This window comes from Piliocolobus tephrosceles, chromosome 16 (assembly GCF_002776525.5).
Source record: "Piliocolobus tephrosceles isolate RC106 chromosome 16, ASM277652v3, whole genome shotgun sequence".
Classification (NCBI taxonomy): Eukaryota; Metazoa; Chordata; class Mammalia; order Primates; family Cercopithecidae; genus Piliocolobus; species Piliocolobus tephrosceles.
In genome coordinates this window covers 11,908,740-11,933,164 of record NC_045449.1, presented here as the reverse complement: position 1 = coordinate 11,933,164, position 24,425 = coordinate 11,908,740, and the positions used below count along the sequence as shown (strand labels likewise).

The window sequence follows — 24,425 nt, the reverse complement described above, 5'->3', positions numbered from 1 at the left end:
AGGCATGCACCTCCACGCCCAGCTAATTTTGTATTTTCAGTAGAGATGGGGTTTTTCCATGTTGGTCAGGCTGGTCTCGAACTCCAGACCTCAGGTGATCCGCCTGCCTCGGCCTCCCAAAGTGCTGGGATTACAGGCATGAGCCACCACGCCCGGCGATTCTCTTTCTTTGAACACTTTATGTAGTTGGTTTCCCGGATACCGCTCTCTGTTTTCCTTCTACCTCAGTGGCTCCTCAGTCTCTTTCTCCTTTGATAGATTTTTCTTATTACCCTGACCCTCTATGTTGGTGTGGTCCAGGGCTTGGTCTTTATACCTCTTCTCTTTATTGTCACTCATTGTCTCAGGGCTTAAACATTTATGAGTGGGTGTGGTGGCTCACACCTGTAATGCCAGCACTTTGGGAGACTGAGGCAGGCGGATCACCTGAGGTCAGGAATATGAGACCAGCCTGGCCAATGTGATGAAACCTCGTCTCTACCAAAAATACAAAAAGTAGCTGGGCATGGTGGCATGCACCTGCAATCCCAGCTACTCAGGAGGCTGAGGCAGGAGAATCACTTCAATCTGGAGGTGGAGGTTGCAGTGAGCCGAGATTCTGGCACTGCATTGGGCAACAGAGTGAGATTCTGTCTCAAACAACAACAAAAACTTTTGCAATTTCCTCTGCCTGGAGGTTCCCACAGATACACGCAAGACTTGCTTCTTAATTCACTTCAGGTCTGGATTCAAGGCTGTTTTATCTGTTAGTCCTTCCCTGACCATCCTATCTAACTTGCACTCCATGTCTATCTAACACTACCTCTCCTCCTTACCGCAACGTGATTTTCTTCACAACACCTATAATTACTACTTGTGTATTTATTTGTTGTCCAGCTCACCCTACAAAATATAAGTCCTGGGAGGGCTGGGACTTTGTGTGTTTAGTTCATTCTTGCATAGATAGCTATTGGAGGAGTGCTGGGCACATCATCTGGTAAATATTTATTGAATGAGTGAGTGAATAATAGAAATAGATGACACCTTTTCATTATTTCCTAAGCTGAGGTAGATATCTCCTTATTTTAAAAAACCTTTTCGTTGTTCAGCCTGTTTCGAAAGAAGTGTTTATGCCTTTTCCTAAGGTGCCAGTTTATAAAGAAATTATTAAACTTGAAAGTGTCACTTTCATATCAGGAACCATCTACAGGATTAGAGTTCTCAACCTGAGGTTTGTGGGTTTCAAGGATGGGTTTCAAGGCGGTGTTAGCTCCCTGAATTTGAGTGCAAAGTGTTTTTTTTTTGTTTGTTTTTGTTTTTTTTTTTTTTGAGACGGAGTCTCGCTCTGTCGCCCAGGCTGGAGTGCAGTGGCTGGATCTCAGCTCACTGCAAGCTCCGCCTCCCAGGTTTACGCCATTCTCCTGCCTCAGCCTCCCGAGTAGCTGGGACTACAGGCACCCGCCACCTCGCCCGGCTAGTTTTTTGTATTTTTTAGTAGAGACGGGGTTTCACAGTGTTAGCCAGGATGGTCTGGATCTCCTGACCTCGTGATCCGCCCGTCTCGGCCTCCCAAAGTGCTGGGATTACAGGCTTGAGCCACCGCGCCTGCCCGCAAAGTGTTGTATGTAGATGTGTATGTGCATTTTTCTTGGGAAAAGTTTTAGCTTCCTTCAGTTTCACAAAGGAGTCAGAACCCAATTAATGGTTTTGAATTCTTGTTATCTTCCTTGGGTGTTGATCAGCTAAAAGCGAACACATTGAAGATAAAGCTTATATAATCTTCCCCTCCAAACCACCTTATCTCTTAACTTTCTTAGAAGCAGAGCATATTGATGTTGGAAGCAACACCCAAGGAAGGTGTCCCTCTAAATGTGCCTGGTAAATTGTTAGCCATGCTTTTCTCAGGAACTCAAAGCAGCACCGTCAATCACATGAATGTTAGAAACTTCCAGCTAGGTGCCATGGCTCATGCCTGTCATCCCAGCACTTTGGGAGGCCGAGGCGGGTGGATCACCTGAGGTCAGGATTTTGAGACCAGCCTGGTCAACATGGTGAAACCCCGTCTCTACCAAAAAAAAAAAAAAAAGACTAGAAACTTGCACCTATGTCAGGCTGAAACAGTTTCACACACAGGAACTTGTTCAGACCCTGGGACTTCAGCGAACATGTCCAGTCCCTTTTCCACTGGTCAGTTTTTCAGGTACATAAAGATGTAATCCCTTCCCCGCATCAAGCTTTATTCCTCCAGTGGAGATATCTTTAATTCTTGTAAACATGGGACAGGTATAAGACACGTTATGATAATGACAGCTCTTTTTAAAATTTTTATTTATTTATTTATTATTAATTTTATTTCCATAGATTATTGGGGAACATGGCAGCTCTTTTTTTTTTTTTTTTTTGAATACTCTCCTCTTTGCCAGTTGCCCAAGATGGAACACCCAAACTTTGACATGATACTTCTATTACTGCAACTTAGTATCACAAGATGACTGTCGTGGCCCAGCACAGGATGGCCTGGAAACCGGCAACACTGGACGCCGGGGAAAGGGTAAGAAAGCCTTGGCCATTACAAACGGTGTGGAACTGAGCCGAGGGAGGGGTAGTGAGAAGACAGGGCGAGGTGTCTGAGAGACAATGAGGTAAAATCAGAGGATTCAGCCATTGCCGGCGTGTGGGAAAGGGAAGGAGAAGGGAAGAGTCAGGGATGACATTTGTTGAGAGACGTAGGTGGAAAGAGGATGGCACTACATTGGACTAGCCCCAACCGAATGGGGAGAAGTGGGAGAGGACCTAGGAGATGCAGAGCTGGTGAGAGTGGGAGAATCAAGACAGAGGAGGAAGGTTGGGGCAAATCAAATGTCTCAGGGAGGCCAAGTGAGGCAAGAACGGAAAGGAGGAGAAAGGCGCCGGTTAAGAATCAGGGATAATGGCAGAGCGTTGCAGCTTTGGGTGTGGGGACTGGCAGGAAGGGTTTGGGAGAGACAAAGAAATGATCTTTGAAGACCTCCCAGTGCTTGGCCGAGTGCCTGACACAGAATAGGCGCGCAATAAACGACGGGTGAGAAGTGAAGGAACTCAGGAACAGTGACTAGGAACTGACGAAAGGAACCGAGGGTGGCGTTGACTCGGGAACCGCACTGCAGTGTCGGCGGAGGCTCCTGGGCCGCAGCGCCAGAGAGGGGCGGGGCGTCCCCGACTGCCAATAGGAGCTTCGGTATCAGCCACGCCCCGCCCCTAGCTCCGCCTGGTGCCGCACGTCACTCGCCTGCCGCCTGAGGCGCGCGCAGCCGCCCAGCTCCCGGAAGTGCGCCCGGAGCCGGCGCCGCGGGCCGAGGTGAGCGCGCGTGCGGGGCGGTCCCGGCCTCCGGCTGCTCGGGGTCAGGCCTGGCGCTATCTGCGTCCGCCCCTGACTCAGCTGGGTCCCCCGGAGCAGCGGAGGGACCAGCGGGTCCCCGCGCTCATGCGTCTGGGAGCGCGCGGGGGACGTGGCGAGTGTGGGGCCGGGGCAGCCATGGCTGGGAGTGGACCCTGGGTGCGGGGGGGATGTGTGAACCCCGTCCCGGCTATGCGTTCCTGTGCCTGTGCGCACCGCGGGACCGGCAGGGCGTCTGCACTGGGACCGAAAACGGGCTCCTCCCCGCCGTCTTCCCCTAAGGGCTGAAAATGAGTCTCGGGAAGAGGAAACCCGATGGGATGCTTCCTGGAGTCTCTCCCTCTCTCATTAGAGTGCTGTCGGCATTTGCGGGGGCGCATGGTGGAGAATACGTATCCGATGAGCAGCGCCGACCTGGCCTCGAGCACTAAATGCCAGTTCCCCTAGCTGCTTGTGACAACCAGAAAACGCCCCCACAAACCACCAGACGTTGGCAGTTCTCCCCAAAGCAAAGGCTTTAGAGCTTCCTGGGTTTTAATCTGGCTGCCACTTGTGAGCCTCAGAGGTTCCTGATCTGTACACCAGGGTAATTGTGAGAATTAGAAATACATGAGCCGAGCCCGATAATAAGCCCATACGTAGTAGGTGCTTAACAAATGGTTACTTGTATGTGTAACCATGTATGTAACTACGTGTGTATAATATGCCTAGAATGCACATTTAAAAATTCATTCTATTTGTTAAAGGTTTAATAACAGGTATGACAGATAACCTTAAATTTTTTCATAACTAATGGGGTCAGTTCCTCATGAGGTCATTGGAATATAAACTCTCTATTAAAGTATTTTAATACTCTATAAAGTAATTTAATTTTGAATAATCGAGACATTTTTCTTACCACACTACCTGGGAGTATAATATTGCTAACACAAGATTTAAGTACTTAACAGTTTTTCCAAAATGTCATTTCTCTTAAATATTATCTAAACTGCTATCTTAATTTAGGAAACAGATAAATTGGAGTAAGTTTACAGGTCGGTATCTTGCTGTGTAAAATCTTGCCACTTGTTATTTGAAACACTTGAGCCAAATAGGTTGGATTGACAAAGCAAGGGATTTTAAAAAGTATATTTATTCATTTTTTAAGCTTTTATTTGAAACTGTAGGTTTACCTCTGAGCAATCCTTTAGCTGCTTTCCAGGTGGTTTGAAATGCAGTTTTCATTGTCACTCAGTATGAAAACATATTTTAATGTCCTTTGTGATTTTTTTCTTTGACTATGGGTTAAGAGCTTTATTTAATAATTTACGTAAATTGGGATTGTCTAGTTACTGATATCTAATTGAATTGCACTATGATCAGAGAATATATTCGAACCCAGGAAACTCTAAAGTTTTCCATTTGACCTTTCTGGTTTTTGTTTCTCTTGTGTTCCTTTTCTATCAGATATTGGGTTTTTGAGTGTTTTTTGGTATTGCTTTAATGGCTTTTTAGCAATACCGCTTTGTGTAATATTTTTAGAGCTAACTTTAAGATACCAGTCATTTGAAAATTATGCATATAGTCTGTTTGGATGAATACTCTTTTTTGCACTTGTAATGAATGTATACTCTGCAGTTCTTGGGTCTGGTGTTCTGAAAATGTCAATGAGAGCAAGTCGGTTGATAGTGTTCAGATTTTTTGTCTTTACTGACTTTTTTTTTTGAGACAGAGTCTCGTTCTGTCGCCCAGGCTAGAGTGCAGTGGTACGATCTTGCCTTACTGCAACTTCCACCTCCCAGGTTCAGGCTGTTCTCCTGCCTTAGCCTCCTGAGTAGCTGGGATTACAGGTGCACACCACTGTGCCCGGCTAATTTTTGTATTTTTAGTAGAGATGGGGTTTTACCATGTTGGCCGGGCTGGTCTCGAACTCTGACCGCAGGTGATCCTCCGCCTCGGCCTTCCAGAGTGCTGGGATTGCAGGCGTGAGCCACCGCGCCTGTCCTGGGTTTCAATTTTTTTTTTTTTTTTTTGAGACGGAGTCTCACTGTGTGGCCCAGGCTGGAGTGCAGTGGTGTGATCTTGGCTCACTGCAACCTCCGTCCCTGGGTTTAAGCAATTCTCCTGCCTCAGTCAGCCTCCCTCGTAGCTGGGATTACAGGCGTGCACCACCATGCCCAGCTAATTTTTGCATTTTTCGTAGAGATGGGATTTCGCTGTGTTGGCCAGGCTGGTCTTGAACTCCTGACCTCAAGTGATCCACCCGCGTTGGACTCCCAAAGCGCTGGGATTACAGGTGTGAGCCACTGTGCCCGGACCTGGGTTTCCTTTTAAGCAAAAAATAAATTCAACGAGGACCACATAAAAAACATTTGGTATTGGATTACGGTTGACTCTTAATTAAACAACACAGGGTTGAACTGCAAAGGTTCATTTATAGAAGGATTTTCGTCGGCCTCTGTGACTCCTGAGACCGCAAGACCAACCTTCCTTCTCCTTCTGTTCCTTGTCTTCTTCAGGCTACTCAGTGTGAAGATGATGAAGGTGACGACCTTTATGGTGATTCACTTCCACTTAGTGAATAGGAAATGTAGTTTCTCTTCCTTATAATTTTCTTTCTTTCTTTTTTTTTTTCGTTGAGACAGAGTCTCACTCTGTCGCCCAGGCTGGAGTGCAGTGGTGCTATCTCAGCTCACCACAAGCTCCGCCTCCCGGGTTCACACCATTCTCCTGCCTCAGCCTCCCAAGTAGCTGGGACTACAGGCACCCACCACCACGCCCGGCTAATTTTTTGTATTTTTTTAAGTAGAGATGGGGTTTCACTGCGTTGACCAGGATGGTCTCGATCTCCTGACCTCGTGATCCGCCTGCCTCAGCCTCCCAAAGTGCTGGGATTACAGGTATAAGCCACCATACCTGGCCTCTTCGTTATAATTTGCTTAATAATATCTTCTCTAACTTACTTTATCACAAAAATAGAGTAACATGCAAAATGTATGTTAATCCACTATTTAAGGCATCAGTCAATAGGCGGCCCAGGTTTTGGGGAATCAGAAATGATACGGATTTTCTGCAGTGTGGGGGTTGGCACCCCTATCTCCTGCGTTATTCAAAGGTCAACTGCAATTCTTTTGACCTTGCTCTTTCCTTTCTTGGGCCTTTGAAAAGATTGGTTTTTCTTTTTTAGTTTTTAAGTGATTTTCCAATGCGGATAAATTGTTTTGATGAAATGGTAAGGATGAAGACATTGTTTCCCATACCTTAAGAAATAAGCAGCTACAAAAAGCTAGAGTATTGTACTGATCTCTGATCAAGCCAGATCCTCAAGTGATGGGGTATTTGTTTTTAATTGCTGTCATTAGTCTTAGGGAGAAATGATGACCACCAAATTCTTCATAACATTTAAGGATTTACCCAAGAATCCCATATGATGATTACTTGCAAGAAAGTTAACTAGAAATAGTGGATGATCCTTTTTAAAATAACTTAATATTATTTGCCATTTAATATTTCTTTTTCTACTGTCTTAGTTGGGATCTTCTAAATTTCAATACCATTCACATAAAATAGTGGTTATTTATGTCAACACCATAGGAGTATTCTCAAGGTAGTCTTCTCAACCCTCTTTTTTTTTTTGAGATGGAGTCTTGCTCTGTCACCCAGGCTGGAGCACAGTGGTGCAATCTCGGCTCACTGCAAGCTCCGCCTCCCAGGTTCACGACATTCTTCTGTCTCAGCCTCCTGAGTAGCTGAGACTACAGGCACCGGCCACCACGCCCAGCTAATTTTTTGTATTTTTTTAGTAGAGACAGGGTTTCACCGTGTTGACCGGGATGGTCTCGATCTCCAGACCTCATGATCTGCCCACCTCGGCCTCCCAAAGTGCTGGGATTATAGTCATGAGCCATAACCCCAAGGTTGAAAGTGTCAGTTATGACACTAGTTTTTTTCATAAATTCTCAAATAGACCTATTTCAATATGGCACTCAAAAGACGTGTCTTGGAAATTTCATTACACCTTTTTGGGAAGACTTAATTTGTTCTCTTTAACCTCCTATTTATTACGGAAGCATCTAGGCATTAGCTTTTATTCCTAGGGCATTAATTTCTTTTTCCAGCTTTATTTTTTAGTATGCAGATACAGAGAGGAAGACGTAGAAGTGTTTTGTAGAAGAGCCGTTTACCTGGAAACCTATAGTGAAAATGCTTCATATGGTGCATTGTATTCTTCATTTTGTCTGGACATTTGAAGACCAAGAAAGAACATTATAAAATGGGCAGGGAAATGGTGGCTGTTAAGATACGGTATCAGTAGTTTGCTTTGTGGCTTCAAGTTTATAATCTTTCATAATAGAATCGTGTATCCATTGAATATTTCAGAACCACCATAGTTGACCCCAAGGCTTCTCGGGTAGGGCGTTTGATTTGTTCTTTCTGAAAATGTGTCCCCTCCTCTGTATAGCACTCAATCTCATTCCCTTTTTAGTGTCCTGGTGAAGACCTAGTTCTTTCCGGAGACAATTCCACTTCAGAAGTACTTTACTTAAGAGGACTTGCCAGGCTGGACAATGCCCGTTGACTTGGGGCAGACGCTAGGCCTGCTGCCATCACTGGCGAAGGCTGAGGACCCCCAGTTCGCAGAATCCGATGCTGCCCTTCAAGAGGAACTCTCCAGCCCTGAGACCGCGCGCCAGCTTTTCAGGCAGTTCCGTTACCAGGTGATGTCTGGGCCTCACGAGACCTTGAAGCAGCTTCGGAAGCTCTGTTTCCAGTGGCTGCAGCCAGAGGTTCACACCAAAGAGCAGATCCTGGAGATCCTCATGTTGGAGCAGTTTCTAACCATCCTGCCTGGGGAGATCCAGATGTGGGTGCGGAAACAGTGTCCAGGAAGCGGAGAAGAGGCAGTGACCCTTGTGGAGAGTTTGAAGGGGGACCCGCAGAGACTGTGGCAATGGGTAAGCAGAGGGTATTATGATTGGCGAGTGAAACACAGGGTTCCTCTCTGGTCCCATCAGGTGTGTGGTCTTTTTTCTTATGACACCAAATGGGTGGAACATTTCACACCAACGGCCAATTCTCTGATTCTCTAACACCAGTAGCGTGTCCTGCAGGTCAGTTCTGAAGCTAACTCTGGAGGTTCAGGGCCCAATCCAAGACTGCTCCTGTTCTCAGATGCCAGTCACAGGTCCCAGGGGCCACCTGAACTTCTGACGAGTTGGCTATAAATTCGGAGGTTCCCACAATCTTCTCTTCAAGTTCGATACTTAGTTAGATGACTTACAGAACTCGGAAGGATTTGACTTGCTGTTACTGACTTACTATAAAGGATACAACTCACAGCCAGAGAGAAGAGCTGCATAGAGCAAGGTGTGGGGGAAAGGGCCTGGAGTTTCCATGCCTCTCCTGGCATGCTATGTTAGTTACCAGTACCTCCCTGAGGTCACCAACCTGGAAGCTTCCTGAACCCCATGGTTTAGGGATTTTTATGGAGACTTCACTGCTTTGGCACACTTGACGTAGTCATTTGACATTGGTAATTGAGTATCTCCAGCTGCCCTCCCCTCCTCAGAAGCCGGGGCAAGGGGAGAGACTGAAAGTTCCAACCTTTGAATCTCAAGGTTGGTTCCTCTGGCAACCAGCCCCCCGTCCTGAAGCTGTCTAGGAACCTAGCATAAACTCAGGTGTGGTTGAGAAGGGCTCGTTTTGAATAACAAAGCCTCTTCCTTTGTCACTCAGGAAATTACCAGGGCTTTAGGAGCTCTGCGGGAACTGGGGACGAAGACTAAATGTGTATTTCTTGTTATACCACAGCTGGCTTACCTCAACCTCGCCTAATTCTAACACACTGACTCTCAACACTTAGCTATGGAGGATTGAGGGTAAAGTCTCCCAGCATATTCCAGCTTTAGAACGTTTGAGAAGTTATTCAAAAGTTGCCTTTGTTTTCATTGGTGGGGCATATCCAGTAGAGGCACATTAGTGGCCTGTCTCAAAGGTCTCTCACGCCTGGTTCAGGCCTCAGCTTTTGGTGTCTTTTTGGGACATTTCTTACCCTGGTTCCTGCTGGACTAGAAATAAAAGCTGGTTTTCTCTTTCTCCACATCCTTAGAAATTGTCTTATGATCTATTGCAAAGGGTAAGCTTTGTATTGTTTAGAGATCCTTACACTGGATTCTTCAATAATTACTAATTAATATATGGTCTCTAGATCAGTATCCAGGTTCTAGGACAGGACATCTTATCAGAGAAGATGGAATCTCCAGGCTGCCAAGTGGGGGAAGTGGAGCCCCATCTGGAAGTGGTGCCTCAGGAATTGGGACTTGAGAATTCATCGGTAGGGCCCGGGGAGCTTCTGAGCCACATCGTGAAAGAGGAATCTGACACAGAAGCAGAACTAGGTGAGGACGGTGCTGTGTGGTGTTCCCGTGGAGAGATTTTGGGATTGTGAGTAGTAGGCCTAAGTGAATTGAAATGGTATGCTGCTCAGATTGGGGTATCCCTGAGAGGTTTGCCAACAGGTTAGACCTAAATAAACCGCTCTTGCTTGGAGAGTCAAAGTCTGTGTTTTAAACTGCTTTATGACTGGGCCAGACCATTTGGAGTTTGGCTCTGAGGAAGGAGCTGGGAGAAAATACGGGTGAGACTGGAAGGTTGGAGGGAGTTAGAGTTTGTCAGAGAGATAAACGGAAGTCTTGTAATATAGATGACAGTACAGGCATTGTTCTGATTTGTGAAGATTGTTACCTGTGCCCTCTGGGGAGTGGTTAAGGCAGACATCCAGATTCTGAAAGCTTCTTCTCCTCCCTTCAGCCCTGGCTGCCTCCCAGCCTGCCCGACCAGAGGAAAGGCTGATCAGAGACCAGGACCTCGGAGCCTCACTGCTCCCAGCAGCACCGCAGGTGAGCTGAGGTACAAAAACGGTGAAAAGGAAACTTTTTACCTTCTATAATCTCTTCCTCCTTCCTCTTCACCCCATTCCCCGTCCTGAGGAAACCTCTGATCCTCTCTCTGTCACCATATGTTAGTTTATTTTTCTAGAGTTTTATAAAAATAGAATCATGCCAAATGTACTCTTATCTTTGTTCTTATGCATATAGTATATATATATTTGCTTATTTCCGTATATTCTCTTTTTTTTTTTTTTTTGAGACAGAGTCTCGCTCTGTCGCCCAGGCTGGAGTGTAGTGGCGCGATCACGGCTCACTGCAAGTTCCGCCTCCCACGTTCACGCCATTCTCCTGCCTCAGCCTCCCGAGTAGCTGGGACTATAGGCGCCTGCCACTGCGCTCGGCTAATTTTTTTTTTTTTTGCATTTTTAGTAGAGCTGGGGTTTCACTGTGTTAGCCAGGATGGTCTCGATCTCCTGACCTCATGATCTGCCCATGTATTCTCATTTTTTGAAACAATTTGATTTTGATGTGCCTTAGAGTAATTTTCACATTTCATATAATTGGGATTCATTGAGTTTCTTAGATCTGTGGGTGTATGGTTTTCACTAAACTTGGAAAATTTTTGGCCATTATTTCTAAAGCATTTTTTTTTTTTTCTGTCTCGCTTATTTCTCCTCTCCTTTAAGGACCTCGGAAATAATACCTGTGGAATGTGTATAATGATAATGTATATACATGTATCAGAGCTCTTCAAGTTGTCCCAAGCTTACTGATTTTTTTTCTGTTTTTGAAGTCTTGGTGTTTTATTTTGGACAATTTCTATATGTCTTCAAGTTCATTACTCTTTTCTTTTATAGTATCTGATCTGCTGTTAATCTCATCCAGTATATTTTTCATTCTGCTTTTGAAGTCTTAGTGTTTCATTTAGGACAGTTTCTATTTTTATGTCTTCAAGTTCATTAGTCTTTTCTTCTTACCGCATCTAATTTGCTGCTAATCTCTTCCAGTATATTTTTCATTTTGGATGAATTTTTCACGTCTAGAAGTTTGATTTTGGGCTTTATTATATCTTTCATGTCTATACTTAATGTGTTCACATTTTTTTTTAGCTTCTTGAACATATGGAATATAGTTGTATTTGTATTCATATCCTTATCTACTGATTACTACCTGTATTGGGTCTGGGTCAGTTTTGATCAAATGATTATTCTCATTATGAGATGTGTTTTCCTGCTTCTGTGTATGCCTGGTAATCTTTGTCTTTTTTGTTTGTTTATGTGTTTTGAGACAGGGTTTCACTTTTTCACCCACACCGGAGTGCAGTGGTGCAGTCATGGCTCACTGCAGCCTTGACCTCCTGGGCTCAAGCCATCCTCCTGCCTCAGCCTCCTGAGTAGCTAGAACTACAGGCATGTGCCACAATGCTTGGCTAAGTTTTTTTTTTTTTTTTGAGAAGGAGTCTCGCTCTGTCGCCCAGGCTGGAGTGCAGTGGCCAGATCTCGGCTCACTGCAAGCTCCGCCTCCTGGGTTTACGCCATTCTCCTGCCTCAGCCTCCCGAGTGGCTGGGACTACAGGCGCCCGCCACCTCGCCCGGCTAGTTTTTTTGCATTTTTTAGTTGAGACGGGGTTTCACCGTGTTAGCCAGGATGGTCTCGATCTCCTGACCTCGTGATCCGCCCGTCTCGGCCTCCCAAAGTGCTGGGATTACAGGCTTGAGCCACCGCGCCCGGCCGCTTAGCTAATTTTTTAATTTTTTTGTGTCTTACTATGTTGCCCGTGCCTGGTAATCTTTGATTGGGTATCAGACGTTGGTGGGATGCTGTATATTTTTGTATTACTGTAAATGTTCTTGAACTTTGCTATGGGATGCAGTTATTTGAACACGGTTGGTTATATGGCACCAGAGAAACATTTAGTCTAGTGTTATTTTTTCCATGCTAAGGCACTTCCCTTCTGAGTATTCTGAGTAATCTGATGCCCCTTCATATACCAGGTTTTCCACTCTGCCTGGTGGAAGTACAAACTATTTCCAGCACTGTGTGAACTCAGGAGATTGTTCCCTCTGATTCTTTTGGGTGGTTATTTCCCAGACTTTGGGGGGACGCTCTGTAGATCTCTGGAGCTTTCTCTTTGTGCAGCTTCCTCCTCTGATTTCTCTGTCCTGTCAACTGTAAGCACCTTGGCATTTCCAGACTCTGAGCTCCTTCTGCTCAACTCAGGGAGGCTGCCTGGCTCAGCCTGGGTTTCCCCTTCCTGTGCTGCTGCCTGGATCCTCTGTCCAGGCAGTACGTTTGGATAACTAGAGCTCACTGAGTTTGTTTTCCCGCTTCCGGGGATCTTGTTCTGCTCTGCTTGGGTAATGTGCAATGTCTGAAAACAATTGTTTCACACATTTTGTCCCATTTTTAGTTGTTTCAGGCAGAAGGTACATTCAGCAATTCCTAATACTTCATTTTTGCTGTACATAGAAGTCTCTGGGACAGATTTATGTTGATATGTAGTTAACAATTTTGAAAAGCTGAATTTTGTAAAAATATATATTTTTTTCACGAGCCTATATACCTTAATTAAAACATCATTTACAACGTCAAGGGAACGCCTCCCGGGACTTGCCTGGCAATCTGCTGTAGAGTGAGGATGAAAATAAAGAAGGCAGGAGGTGGTGCTTAATGCTGTGTTTCAGACCAGGGTCTGAGTTTCAGCTCTCAAGGCTCAGAGATACAAAAACTAGAGAATATCAGTTTCGTAGTTTACTCTGGGGGAAGGTGGATGGGGAGGTGGCAGGGGAGAGACATATCTTTTTAGTGAACCAAATGCACCCTCCTGCCTGCTTTCAAGGTGTCCAGAAACCAAATTGTTAAGCAAGACATTGCTTGGTGAGAAAGATTTGGGTGTTCTGTGGAATGTGTCAACCAGGCTTGGAGGATTATTGTTTCTGCAGTATGTACAGAGTATTCTCACCTGTTCTGGATAACTTAAAGTCAAAAGATTTAAAATGCTCATCAGCACCAATTTGTGTTTTACAACTGTATTTACATATACATGTGTCTGTATTTCCCTACCTTCAGAAGATAACTGGTTAGCAACCATTTAAGTTAAACGAACAAAACTCATCCCTACCCAATCTGAATATCCCCTCCAAACTAACAGCAGTTATTTGCATCACAAAGAGTTTGATATTTAATGGAATCCTTTGGAAGTGAAAGGAATTTTTAAATCACTCCCTCTAATCTCTTAACTGAGGAACTTCATAAATAATGCCAGAATGATGATACGGTATTACTCCCAGTACACAGTAGTTATTTCATTAGTAGAAACCATGACTCAGTTGGAACCTTACATAGTACTCCAGCAATGCATTTACTCACCTTCCTCTGTTTTCAAACTTAAAGGAAAGGAACAGCGTGTAAGTAACTCAGTGCAAGTCAGTTGTAATATCTTATAAACCCACAAGATGGTGCCAATTCCACACAAAAATAGAGAGAATTTTCCCATCAAATCCCATGCTTCTGTCTTTCAGGAGAGAAAGTTAGGTTTTTCCGTCTCTTCTAAATATGAGAAAAAGGCAAGCTGGCTACCATTGGTGTGTTGCCTCTTCAGTAGGAGGTTTTATTCGAATGCACCCAGCTTCTTGGCAGTTCCTTGAGTAAATTTGTGTCTGCAAGCTGGAGGTGCCCTGTTAGTGCTCCTGAAGCAACTTCTCTGGTTTTTGAATGAGCTGATTTTGACCCCTGGGGGTTTTGGTGGCTGTATCCTTTTCTGCCTTGTCCTCTTCTTGGTAATGACTGTGTTCATGGAGTAGATCCTGTGTCAGTCAGCAAGCCAGGCAGCCAGGCAGATACTACTGTGCTTGGCATGTACCTCCTTTCCTCTGCTAGCACTGAAGCCAGGGTCCGTGTGTTCTGACCACAAAGACTGAGAATTCCTGTATTCCGCTCAAGTGTTTGCTCAAGTGGTCATTTTCAGGAGGTTGTTAAAATAGCTGCATTCACAGGAGATTAACAGAATAAGCTGCTAGCTGATTATACTTTAAAAATTAAAAAATTTAAATTAAAATTCACATGAAAAATGTGGTTATAGTTAATAGTTGACTGTGTAATGAAGTGTATTGAGGTCGCTTTTCAGCTTCCTATGCTTCCCACCCAAAAAAGTCCAAACCCTCTTTCGTTGGTTTGTTTGGCTTAGCACCTGCTAATTCAACACTTTGTGGTATCTCCTTTCTCCTTGAGCCATTTCCACTTCTCTTTGATGTGCTAGGGGGCAGACTTGACTTAGGACTGAGAATGTATTAGTCCATTTTCACACCGCTGATAAAGACATACCTGAGACTGGGCAATTTACAAAAGAAAGAGGTTTAATTGGGCTTAAAATTCCATATGGCTGGGGAAGCCTTACAATCATGGTGGAAGGCAAGGAGGAGCAAGTCACATCTTTCGAGGATGGTGGCAGGCAGAGAGAGAGCCCGTGCGGGCCAACTCCCGTTTTTAAAACCATCAGATGTTATGTTATTCGCTATCACGAGAACAGCACAGGAAAGAACCGCCCACTTGGTTCAGTTATCTCCCACCAGGTCCCTCTCACAATACATGGGAATTATGGGAGCTGCAAGATGAGATTTGGGTGGGGACACAGAGCCAAACCATATCAGAGAGTGCCTTCCCCGAATAGTATATTGTATACAGTAGGAGGATGACTTTGTAATTCCTCTCCTCATTGCTGTTCCCTGAAGCCTGGCTATTCATGTCTGTCAACTTTGGGGTCTCTGAAAGTGTGCAGAATCCATTAATTCTCTCTGCAGACCCTTTGGGTGAGTCTGGGAGACTGCATGTTATAGTAATAATATATATTATCTACTGAGGACCTATTTGCTAAGGGCTATATTTCACCTCAGCAACATATATCAAGTGGCTCTTCTGTTCTGGCAGGGTCTTGGGAACTGGGAAGGTATTGCACAATGCTGAGTAGGACAGAGTCCTTTCCTCATGGAGCTTACGTTGCTAGCAGAGGCAGCAGTTAATCAAATACTTACACGTGTGCATATACATATGTACAAACACATAAATATTTAATAAACAGATTAATGCTGTGAATAAAAAAAAGTACAGTTTGCTATGAAAGCAGGTGACACTTGCATTATTTATCTCAAACCTCCCAACACTTTTGTGAGTTCAGTGCCATCACCATCATTAGGTGAGGCCTGAAACTCTGGAAGGTTAAGTAACTTGCTCAAGGTCGCACAGCTAGAAAGTGGCAAGGTTGGGACTTAAAACTCAGTATGTCTGACTCCAAAAAAAATGGGTGGCTAATCCCTCTGCTATACAGTCTGAGTTTGTAATAGTCAGCTTCTTGGTGGAAGATGGAAATTTGAATTCACGAAAGCAGACCCTAGCTGTATGGTATTCCCAGTTTTGAGTCTCCAGTCTGTCGTTTCATAGGAAAAGCAGGGCTTCTTTTGGAGATTGTGGAGGGACACCTTGCTCCAGAGAACCCACCAGTTTTCCACTATCTGGCAAGAAAACTGATTTAATGTTAGACTCTAAATGCAGAGCTATAAGAGATTTCAAGTATGGTTATAACATCTCTCTCTTCTCTGAATATACCAATCTTTGTTTCAGGGTAAAGCTTACAATGCAGTTGACTCTAACTGCATTTTACTGATTTGCACTTGCTTTTCCAACAGATTCCTTTTTAACTTCTTTCTTTTGCTTTTTGAATGTCCTGATTTTAATTAAATAGTGGGACTATCAGGCTATTTCTCTGCAAAGACCTCTAGTACAAGCACTTGAGTTAAAAAACAAACAGAAAAATAGTACCGGCTGGGCGAGGTGGCTCACACCTGTAATCCCAGCACTTTAGGAGACCGAGGCAGGCGGATCACGAGGTCAGGAGATTGAGACCATTCATCCTGACAGTGAAACCCCGTCTGTACTAAAAATACAAAAATTATCCAGACGTGGTGGCGTGTGCCTGTAGTCCCAGCTTACTCGGGAAGCTGAGGCAGGAGAATCACTTGTACCTGGGAGGCGGAGGTTGCAGTGAGCAGAGATCGCTCCACTGCCCTTCAGCCTGGGCGACAGAACAAGATTCCATCTTAAAAAAAAAAAAAAGTATGGAAAAGGCTCCTGCCCTCTATATTCTCCACTTTTAAGTACTTCAGCTGAAAAAGTGCAGAATGTAAAGCCTAGATGTTTTCTCACCAGGAAAGAAACACTGATAGGGACTGTTGTTTTCCCTTTGGCCTCTTTGTCCCTTGAACCACTCTGCTGGGATGTCTCAGGTCTTGGGATGGCCATGATCCTATGGCACGTTTCTTTCTTCTCAGCTTTCCTTTAGGCAGGGAAGGCAGGTTCAGACACCTCCACTGGAGTCATGGTATTGTATTTTTTTTTTCCCCCAGGAACAGTGGAGACATCTGGATTCCACTCAAAAGGAGCAATACTGGGATCTCATGCTGGAGACCTATGGGAAAATGGTCTCAGGAGGTGAGGGTGTGGGTTTGCCTGATGGAAGGAGGTAGAAGGACTGGAAAACTGTGAGGCATTTTCCATGCACTCATAGAGACATCTGCTGAACATAAAATTGCCAGGTGAAGGAAATCATTAGGGACACAGTTGGGAACTGGGGCAAGCTGGAGATAGCAGAATTCCAGTAAGGACTTCCTTGTATTGAAAGTATTCAGTGTGCCAGGAACTGTTTGTGGGTACATTGCACGGAGTAACTTCTTTAATCTGTGAAATTGATGATGGTATTCTCATTTTAAACCTGATGAAAGTGAGTGTCAGATCAAATACTTACCCACTGCCACATAACTCATAAGTGGGCTGAGTTATGACGGAACTTAGTTGTGGCTGACTCTGAGTCCACGCTCTTTTCTACTAAACCACACTTGTCAGCCAACCATTGGTGGGATCCCAGTCATGATTCTCACACCAGCCTGCCAGGTATTCTACAGACCTTTCTGTCCACCTCCTCAGACTCTTGTTTTCGTGGCCTTCACCATCAGTCAGGGTCATCCTGTGAGTACTGGTGTCTTACAAGCGCCACGCACTGTTCTAAGGTGAATTTCTGCAAGTGTCCAGAGCCTTCATATTTTCTCTAATTGTGTAGGGTACTCCTTTGAAAGACACAGCTTGAGCTCCCAGTCTTCCCCATTTATCCAGGCCCACCATACATCTTTCTCTCTATAGCAGGCATTTCCCATTCCAAACCTGACCTGACTAATTCAATAGAATATGGGGAAGAGCTGGCAGGACTGTACCTTCATGTCAATGAGAAGATCCCAAGACCCACCTGCATAGGTGAGTAATCGTTCATTGGTCTGGAATCATTTCTGACTGCCTCTCATTAAATTGGAGGTGACTGGGGAGGTGGTGAAGGAGGTCGGGGGAGATGGAATATTCTATTACGTTGGTTGTAACTAGCCATGGTCTGATTGGTTCGATTTGACTATTGAGATCGAGTCTGTTTATCTCTGGCTATAGGGCTGCTGACACACATTTAACCATGGAAGGAAGACCACACATCAGACCTGTTGCCTTTAATCTTTTCTGCTGTTTTAGCTTTCTTTCTCAGAAAGAATTAAGAGTCACACAAATTAAGACCAATACAAATAGAGTAGAATTTTATTGAAAAGGACTATGTAGCAGCCTAGCAAGAAGTTGGAGTATCTAGACATCAAACAGGAAAAAGTTTTATCTAATCCCTGTGCACCTCACATTTTTAAAACAGCAACATCAACAAATACTTCATATAAATAATTTATTTAAGACTAGGGAAGAAGAAATCTGAACTTGTTCTCTTGTAAAATAGCAGTCATTCTTTGCTTTCTACACTTTTTCTAAAACACTGAAGTGATGTAAAACCTAACTGCGAAACCACCCCGCCCCCCCCCACACATACACACACTTACAGACACAGTAAATTATCCCAGCACCTTAGAGGAAGAAGAGGACCAAGGATGGGAATGGTAGGGCAAGCAATTCTTTCTCCCCAGTGGCATCTAATCAATTATTCTCTTTTGCTAGTATACCACAGAGAGAGCAATCATTAGCTGAGATATTTGATTTTAATTTTATGCAACATATTTATCACGCTATTTCACAAGGATTTCTTCTGGAACAGTATTTTTCAAACTGCATTGCATAACCAATTAGTGAGTTTTGAAATCATTTGGTAGAGTTACAACCAGTGTTAAAAAAAAAAAAAAAAAAAAAGATTGAAGAGGAAATACCAGATGTAGGGGTGGGTAGTGTTTCAGGAAATACTTGTTTAAAATATGTGTGTATGTACTGTGTTTCAATATAAATATATTGATTACTGCCTTAGCTTGGGCTGCTGTAACAAGATACCATAGATTAAGTTGCTTAAACAACGAACATTTATTTCTCACATTTCTGGAGGCTGGGAAGTCCAAGATCAGGGTGCCAGCATGGTGTGCTGACCTCGCTTTTCTTGCTGTGTCATCACAGAGCAGAGAAGGGGTTGGGGAGAGGAGAGGGGGAGAGAAAGGGAGAGACTGGGAGAGGGGGAGGTGAGAGAGGGAGAAGGGGAGACAGGAAACTAATCCCATCATGAGGACTCCACCCTTAGAACCTCATCTAGACCTAATCCCTCCCAAAGGCCCCAGGCCCCACCTCCAAATACCATCATATTGAGGGCTAGGACTTCAACATAAGAATTTTGGGGGATCACAGTTTAGTCCGTAGAGCTTATTGTGGGTTGTAGTCAGAAAAGGTTAAAAATATTGCTTTGGAGGTTGTTGCAGTAGGATTTTTTTAGAGACTATTTTTTAGGGCAGTTTTGGGTTCATAGTAGAATTGAATGGAAGCTACAGAGATTTCCCATATAGCTCCTAGTAGTCTGATCTTATTTGCGATATATAGCTCACTATATTCCTACTCATTTTGTTTGTTTGTTTGTTTTTCCTTCATCCCACCTCTGCTGACATGGTTCCATTAGATACTGCCTGTAACCAGATGTGAGGAGTCTACAAGGGTCATCCCGCCTTGATAGGCAAAAACAAACAAACAAACAAACAAACAAAAAACTATTATAGGTTCCTGTCTCTACTAAAAATGCAATATATATATATACATATATATATGTGTGTGTATATATGTGTGTGTGTGTGTGTGTGTATATATATTTATAGCTGGGCATGGTGGTGGGCACCTGTAATACCAGCTACATGGGAGGCTGAGGCAGGAGAATTCGCTTGAACCTGAGAGGCGGAGGTTGCAGTGAGCCGAGACCACACCATTGCACTCCAGCCTGGGCAACAAGAATGAAACTTTGTCTCAAAAAGAAAAAAAAAAAGGATATGTGGAAAGAGGTTTAGGAAGATGAATCTGGCAGCAACGTGTAGGACAGATAGGAAGGGAACACTTGGAGGAAAGAAGTCTGCAGGAAGTCAGTGCAGGAGTCCAGCTGTCTGGGGAAGAGACCTGGAATAATTGTGGAAGTCACAGTAACCAGAAGGGAAAGGCCTGGTTTGAAAAATACAACAGTTTGCTAGTTTACCAGACCTGGACTCAGATCAGGGGCAAAAGTCAATGTAGAGAGTGAATATGCTGTTATAGTTGACCGTATGGAAGAACAGCTCCTAGTTAAAACAGGCAAGCAGGCGGCAGTCTCAAAAAGTCATATACCTCCCCTTCTAATCAAAATCCAAAGGATTAAAGTTTTTAAAGTAGTTATCTGGAAAAATATAACATGCAAGAATAGTTTTTTAAAAAGTTTTGAAAGAGGAATGTTTCATGAATGCTAGATCTGAAAATACTAAGTCTGTTGTATTATAAAAGTAAAAATCATTAAAATAGTGTGGTGCAGGCCGGGCGTGGTGGCTCAAGCCTGTAATCCCAGCACTTTGGGAGGCCGAGACGGGCGGATCACGAGGTCAGATCATCGACACCATCCTGGCTAACATGGTGAAACCCCGTCTCTACTAAAAAATACAAAAAACTAGCCGGGCGTGGTGGCGGGCACCTGTAGTCCCAGCTACTCGGGAGGCTGAGGCAGGAGAATGGCGTAAACCCAGGAGGTGGAGCTTGCAGTGAGCCGAGATCCGGCCACTGCACTCCAGTCTGGGTGACAGAGCGAGACTCCGTCTCAAAAAAAAAAAAAGAATGTTTTTATGATCAGGCCAGCGCAGTGGTTCACGCCTGTAATCCCAGCACTTTGGGAGGCTGAGGCAGGCAGATCATTTGAGGTCAGGAGTTTGAGACCAGCCTAGCCAACATGGTGAAACCCCATCTAACTACACTACAAAAATTAGCCGGGCATGGTGGTGGGCACCTGTAATCCCAGCATCCCAGCTACTTAGGAGGCTGAGGCAAGAGAATTGCTGGAGCCTGGGAGGCAGAGGTTGCAGTGAGCCGAGATCACACCACTGCACTCCAGCATGGGTGACAAAGCAAAACTCCATCTCAAAACAACAACAACAACAACAAGAAACAGTTTTCATGAACATGACAGATAAATGATTATTTTTGTTAATATAGAAAGAGTTAAAGAAAGTTGATATGAAAAATGTACTTTCCCAGTAAAATATGGGCAGTAGTCTTCGAGTATGAAAAATAGCACATGAATGTGATAAAGATTCATCCTTTCATAACTTAAGAATTAAAATTTAAAACAATGAAAAACCATTTTTCATCTATCTAAATGGCATATGTTTAAAAATATTCAATATTTAAGTATTGAATACCTACTTCCCCCTCTGCCCAATTTCACATATGAGAGGATGGCAGAGTTGTTCTGGAAGTTGGGTTACCAGTAGGTGTCAAGAGCCTTAATATTTATGCCTGTTGACAGTAATTCCACTTTGAGAAATTCCTTTGAGGTATTGATGAGAAATATGGGCAAAAACTTATGAAGAAAAATGCTGATCACAGCATTATTTATCGTAGCAAAAACACAATAAGCAAATTAGATTTTCATGGTAGGGGAACAAATTATGTGTTTATTATGGCATCTTCTTGATGGGCCATTACTCACCTCTTTAAAATGATATTTATAAAGGCTTTTTTAAAGACAAGAGAAAGTACCTTTGCCATTGGAGAGGAATATATTCTAAGGCTTTTATTTTATTTTATTTTATTTTTAGATTCAGGGACATTCTAAGGCTTTTTGACTTCACAAGTTCAGATCTAGCTCTCTAGAAGATGCCTAGATCCCTGGCAGACAATTGAAAAGACACTAATATATGAAAGAGAAAGGTAAATGGCATGTTTAGATCTTTAGTTAGAGATCTTTAGAAAGAGAAAGGTAAATGGCATCTTTAGATCTATATAGTTAAAATAATGTATACAAGTTGAAAATCCTACCATCAAAATAAAAATTTTCTATAGGCATCATTAAGTAGTATAACCAAAAACCCAAGTTATGGTGAGAAAAACAGACTTCCGGTTGCTAGTGTGATTTAGTAAAGCACATGTAAATACTAGATTCAAGCACAGATCAAGGGATTCACTTTTATAGTACAACCTTGCTGCATTGCAACTGTGGTAAAATGACATGTGCATTTCACAAATTCTGGGCGTCTTATGAATGGGAGAGGGAGACTCTATATTACATTGATTAATGCCACCATTCACAATTAAATACTACATAGCTGGATATGGAATGATATGTACAATATGACACAAATTATGTCAGGAAATAGCATATACCTGCATACATATAGATTAAATTAAAAAGACTGAAAGGAAATGTATACTCGTAGTTGTCATCTCTGAGTGGTAAGATTGAGGCAGATTTGGTTTTCTTCTGTATGTATTTCTCTCTTTTCAGTTTTTTTTTTTAGTTACCATATTTATCTTTTATATATAATCAGATAAAAATCATTTTAAAAGCAGTAATTGCCTATAATACACTTGTTTTTTTCCTGGACCTTAAGAAATACATATGGCTTTATTTATGGAGTGATCACTTTATGAGCACTCCTGTGTTGTTTAAAAATCCTCAGCCCCAGAGCCGAACCATTTAGCCTTGAACCCAGGACAGGAGAAGTAAGTTTGAGCATTCAGGCATATGGTAGTTTTCTTCCTCACTTACTAATGCCCTTGAAAAAAAAAAAAGAGGCCAGGCGCGGTGGCTCACACCTGTAATCCCAGCACTTTGGGAGGCCGAGGCGGGTGGATCATGAGGTCAGGAGATCAAGACCATCCTGGCTAACACGGTGAAACCCCATCTCTACTAAAAATACAAAAAATTAGCCGGGCGTGGTGGCGGGTGCCTGTAGTCCCAGTTACTCGGGAGGCTGAGGCAGGAGAATGGCGTGAACCCAGGAGACAGAGCTTGCAGTGAGCCGAGATCGTGCCACTACACTCCAGCCTGGGCGACAGAGCGAGACTCTGTCTCAAAAAAAAAAAAAAAAAGAAAATGAATGTTTTATGATGACCATCTCTTTGACATAATGAGTTAGTAAACAGGGCACAGCACTTGAACCATTTCAAATCTTCTTTCTTCTTTTAGGAGACAGACAAGAGAATGACAAGGAGAACCTAAACTTGGAGAATCACAGGGACCAGGAGCTCCTGCATGTTTCCTGTCAAGCCTCAGGAGAGGCTCCTTCTCAGGCTTCCTTGAGGGGCTTCTTCAGTGAGGATGAGCCAGGATGCTTTGGAGAAGGAGAGAATCTCCCTGAGGCTCTGCAAAACATTCAGGATGAGGGAACAGGGGAACAGCTCTCTCCTCCAGAAAGGATTTCTGAGAAACAACTAGGTCAGCATTTGCCTAATCCTCATTCAGGAGAAATGTCCACCATGTGGCTTGAGGAGAAGAGAGAGACCTCCCAGAAGGGGCAGCCAAGAGCCCCCATGGCCCAGAAGCTCCCCACCTGCAGGGAGTGTGGGAAGACCTTTTATAGGAATTCTCAGCTTGTTTTTCACCAAAGAACTCACACCGGAGAGACATACTTTCAGTGCACCATCTGCAAAAAAGCCTTTCTGCGGAGTTCAGACTTTGTGAAGCATCAGAGAACTCACACAGGAGAGAAGCCCTGTAAATGTGATTACTGTGGGAAAGGCTTTAGTGACTTCTCAGGATTGCGCCACCACGAGAAAATCCACACGGGAGAGAAACCCTATAAATGTCCCATCTGTGAGAAAAGTTTCATTCAGAGATCAAACTTCAATAGACACCAGAGGGTTCACACAGGAGAGAAGCCTTATAAATGTGCGCACTGTGGGAAGAGTTTCAGCTGGAGGTCGAGCCTTGACAAACATCAAAGATCCCACTTAGGAAAGAAGTCCTTTAAGTAGCCAGTAACCCAACCCTCTTTCTGTCTCCCAGCCCGTTAAAAATATACTCAGCTCCATCGAGAGGAATTGTGTCTCTGAGAGGATACCCCTGTTCATCTCCTCTTTTCATGGATTGGAGAGGAGAGAATCTGGACATGGCTTCGGACTTGGTGGATATCTTGGATTGGATTTCACAATGGCTTAAATTCTTGATTCTGCCTCAGGAGAAAGAATAGTCTTCATGTTTCCACTCATCCTTCCTTTGGACCCACTGGGGAAAAAGTCTAAACTGGAGATCCAGTTTTAGAAGTGCTTTCTGGGAAGCATTTAACGGGATTAGCTGTAGTCACTGCTTATGGGAAGAACCTCAGATGAGCCCCTTACAGTGGGTTCTAGAGCAGGTCTTCTGTTCAGAAGCAGAGAAGAGAAGCATAGAGGGCCAGTGAGCTCACGTGTGTTCTTTGTCATAGGGGCGGAAAACTCACTTCAAGTGTCCCTTGTTTGAAATAAACTTAGAGTCACTTTCTATCTTACTTGTTTGAAGTGTTCGCTGTGTGTTTGATGGTATTTCAAAGCACATGATTTCACAGAAGACCCTAGGCAGCTGAGCTCCAAAGTCAGCCCCTGTAAACCTATCCAGTTCATGATGTAGCGGAACAGTAATAGGAAAGTCCTACGCTAATGTTCAGATGATGAGAGCTTGGCCAGGGCGGGCAACACCTTTGTCTCAGCTAAGTTTGTTTTTGGTGTCCTCTTTCTGAGCCAACCTTCCACTTGATCTCTTGCCTCAAGCCACCCCTCTTCCTCCTGGCATCCCACATGAGCTATCATTTTGCCAAAGTGTGTTCTATGCTTTAAAATTACCTTTGTTTTAATCTCATTTTGTCTGTGAGTGTTAGGAAGAAATCAATAGTATTGATCTAGTTTATAATACTGTCTAGCGGTTTATTAACACATGT

General features: G+C 43.8%; 1 protein-coding gene across 3 annotated transcripts; it reads left to right on the top strand.

Annotated features, from left to right (window-relative positions):
* The first annotated feature begins 3,236 nt into the window (after window positions 1-3,236).
* ZNF18 (zinc finger protein 18) lies at window positions 3,237-23,999 on the top strand. 3 transcript variants are annotated; one of them, XM_023188108.1, is made up of 7 exons: window positions 3,237-3,316; window positions 7,821-8,289; window positions 9,543-9,732; window positions 10,145-10,233; window positions 16,623-16,707; window positions 17,416-17,523; window positions 22,700-23,999. In XM_023188108.1, exons 2-7 carry the CDS (start codon window positions 7,903-7,905, stop codon window positions 23,485-23,487), a joined length of 1,647 nt encoding a protein of 548 aa, XP_023043876.1. In that variant the 5' UTR covers window positions 3,237-3,316; window positions 7,821-7,902; the 3' UTR covers window positions 23,488-23,999. The 3 variants fall into 3 exon arrangements, with proteins under 3 accessions (XP_023043876.1, XP_023043873.1, XP_023043875.1); XM_023188105.1 differs by having other exon boundaries at window positions 17,413-17,523; XM_023188107.1 differs by lacking the exon at window positions 3,237-3,316 and adding an exon at window positions 6,160-6,234 and having other exon boundaries at window positions 17,413-17,523.
* The last annotated feature ends 426 nt before the right edge of the window (window positions 24,000-24,425 follow it).

Coding starts and splice junctions, on each gene's coding strand:
- ZNF18 (XM_023188105.1), top strand. CDS start 7,903: ATGCCCGTTGACTTGGGGCAGACGCTAGGCCTGCTGCCATCACTGGCG. Junction 10,234..16,622: donor TGCTCCCAGCAGCACCGCAG/GTGAGCTGAGGT, acceptor TTTTTCCCCCAG/GAACAGTGGAGACATCTGGA. Junction 16,708..17,412: donor TGGGAAAATGGTCTCAGGAG/GTGAGGGTGTGG, acceptor TTCTCTCTATAG/CAGGCATTTCCCATTCCAAA.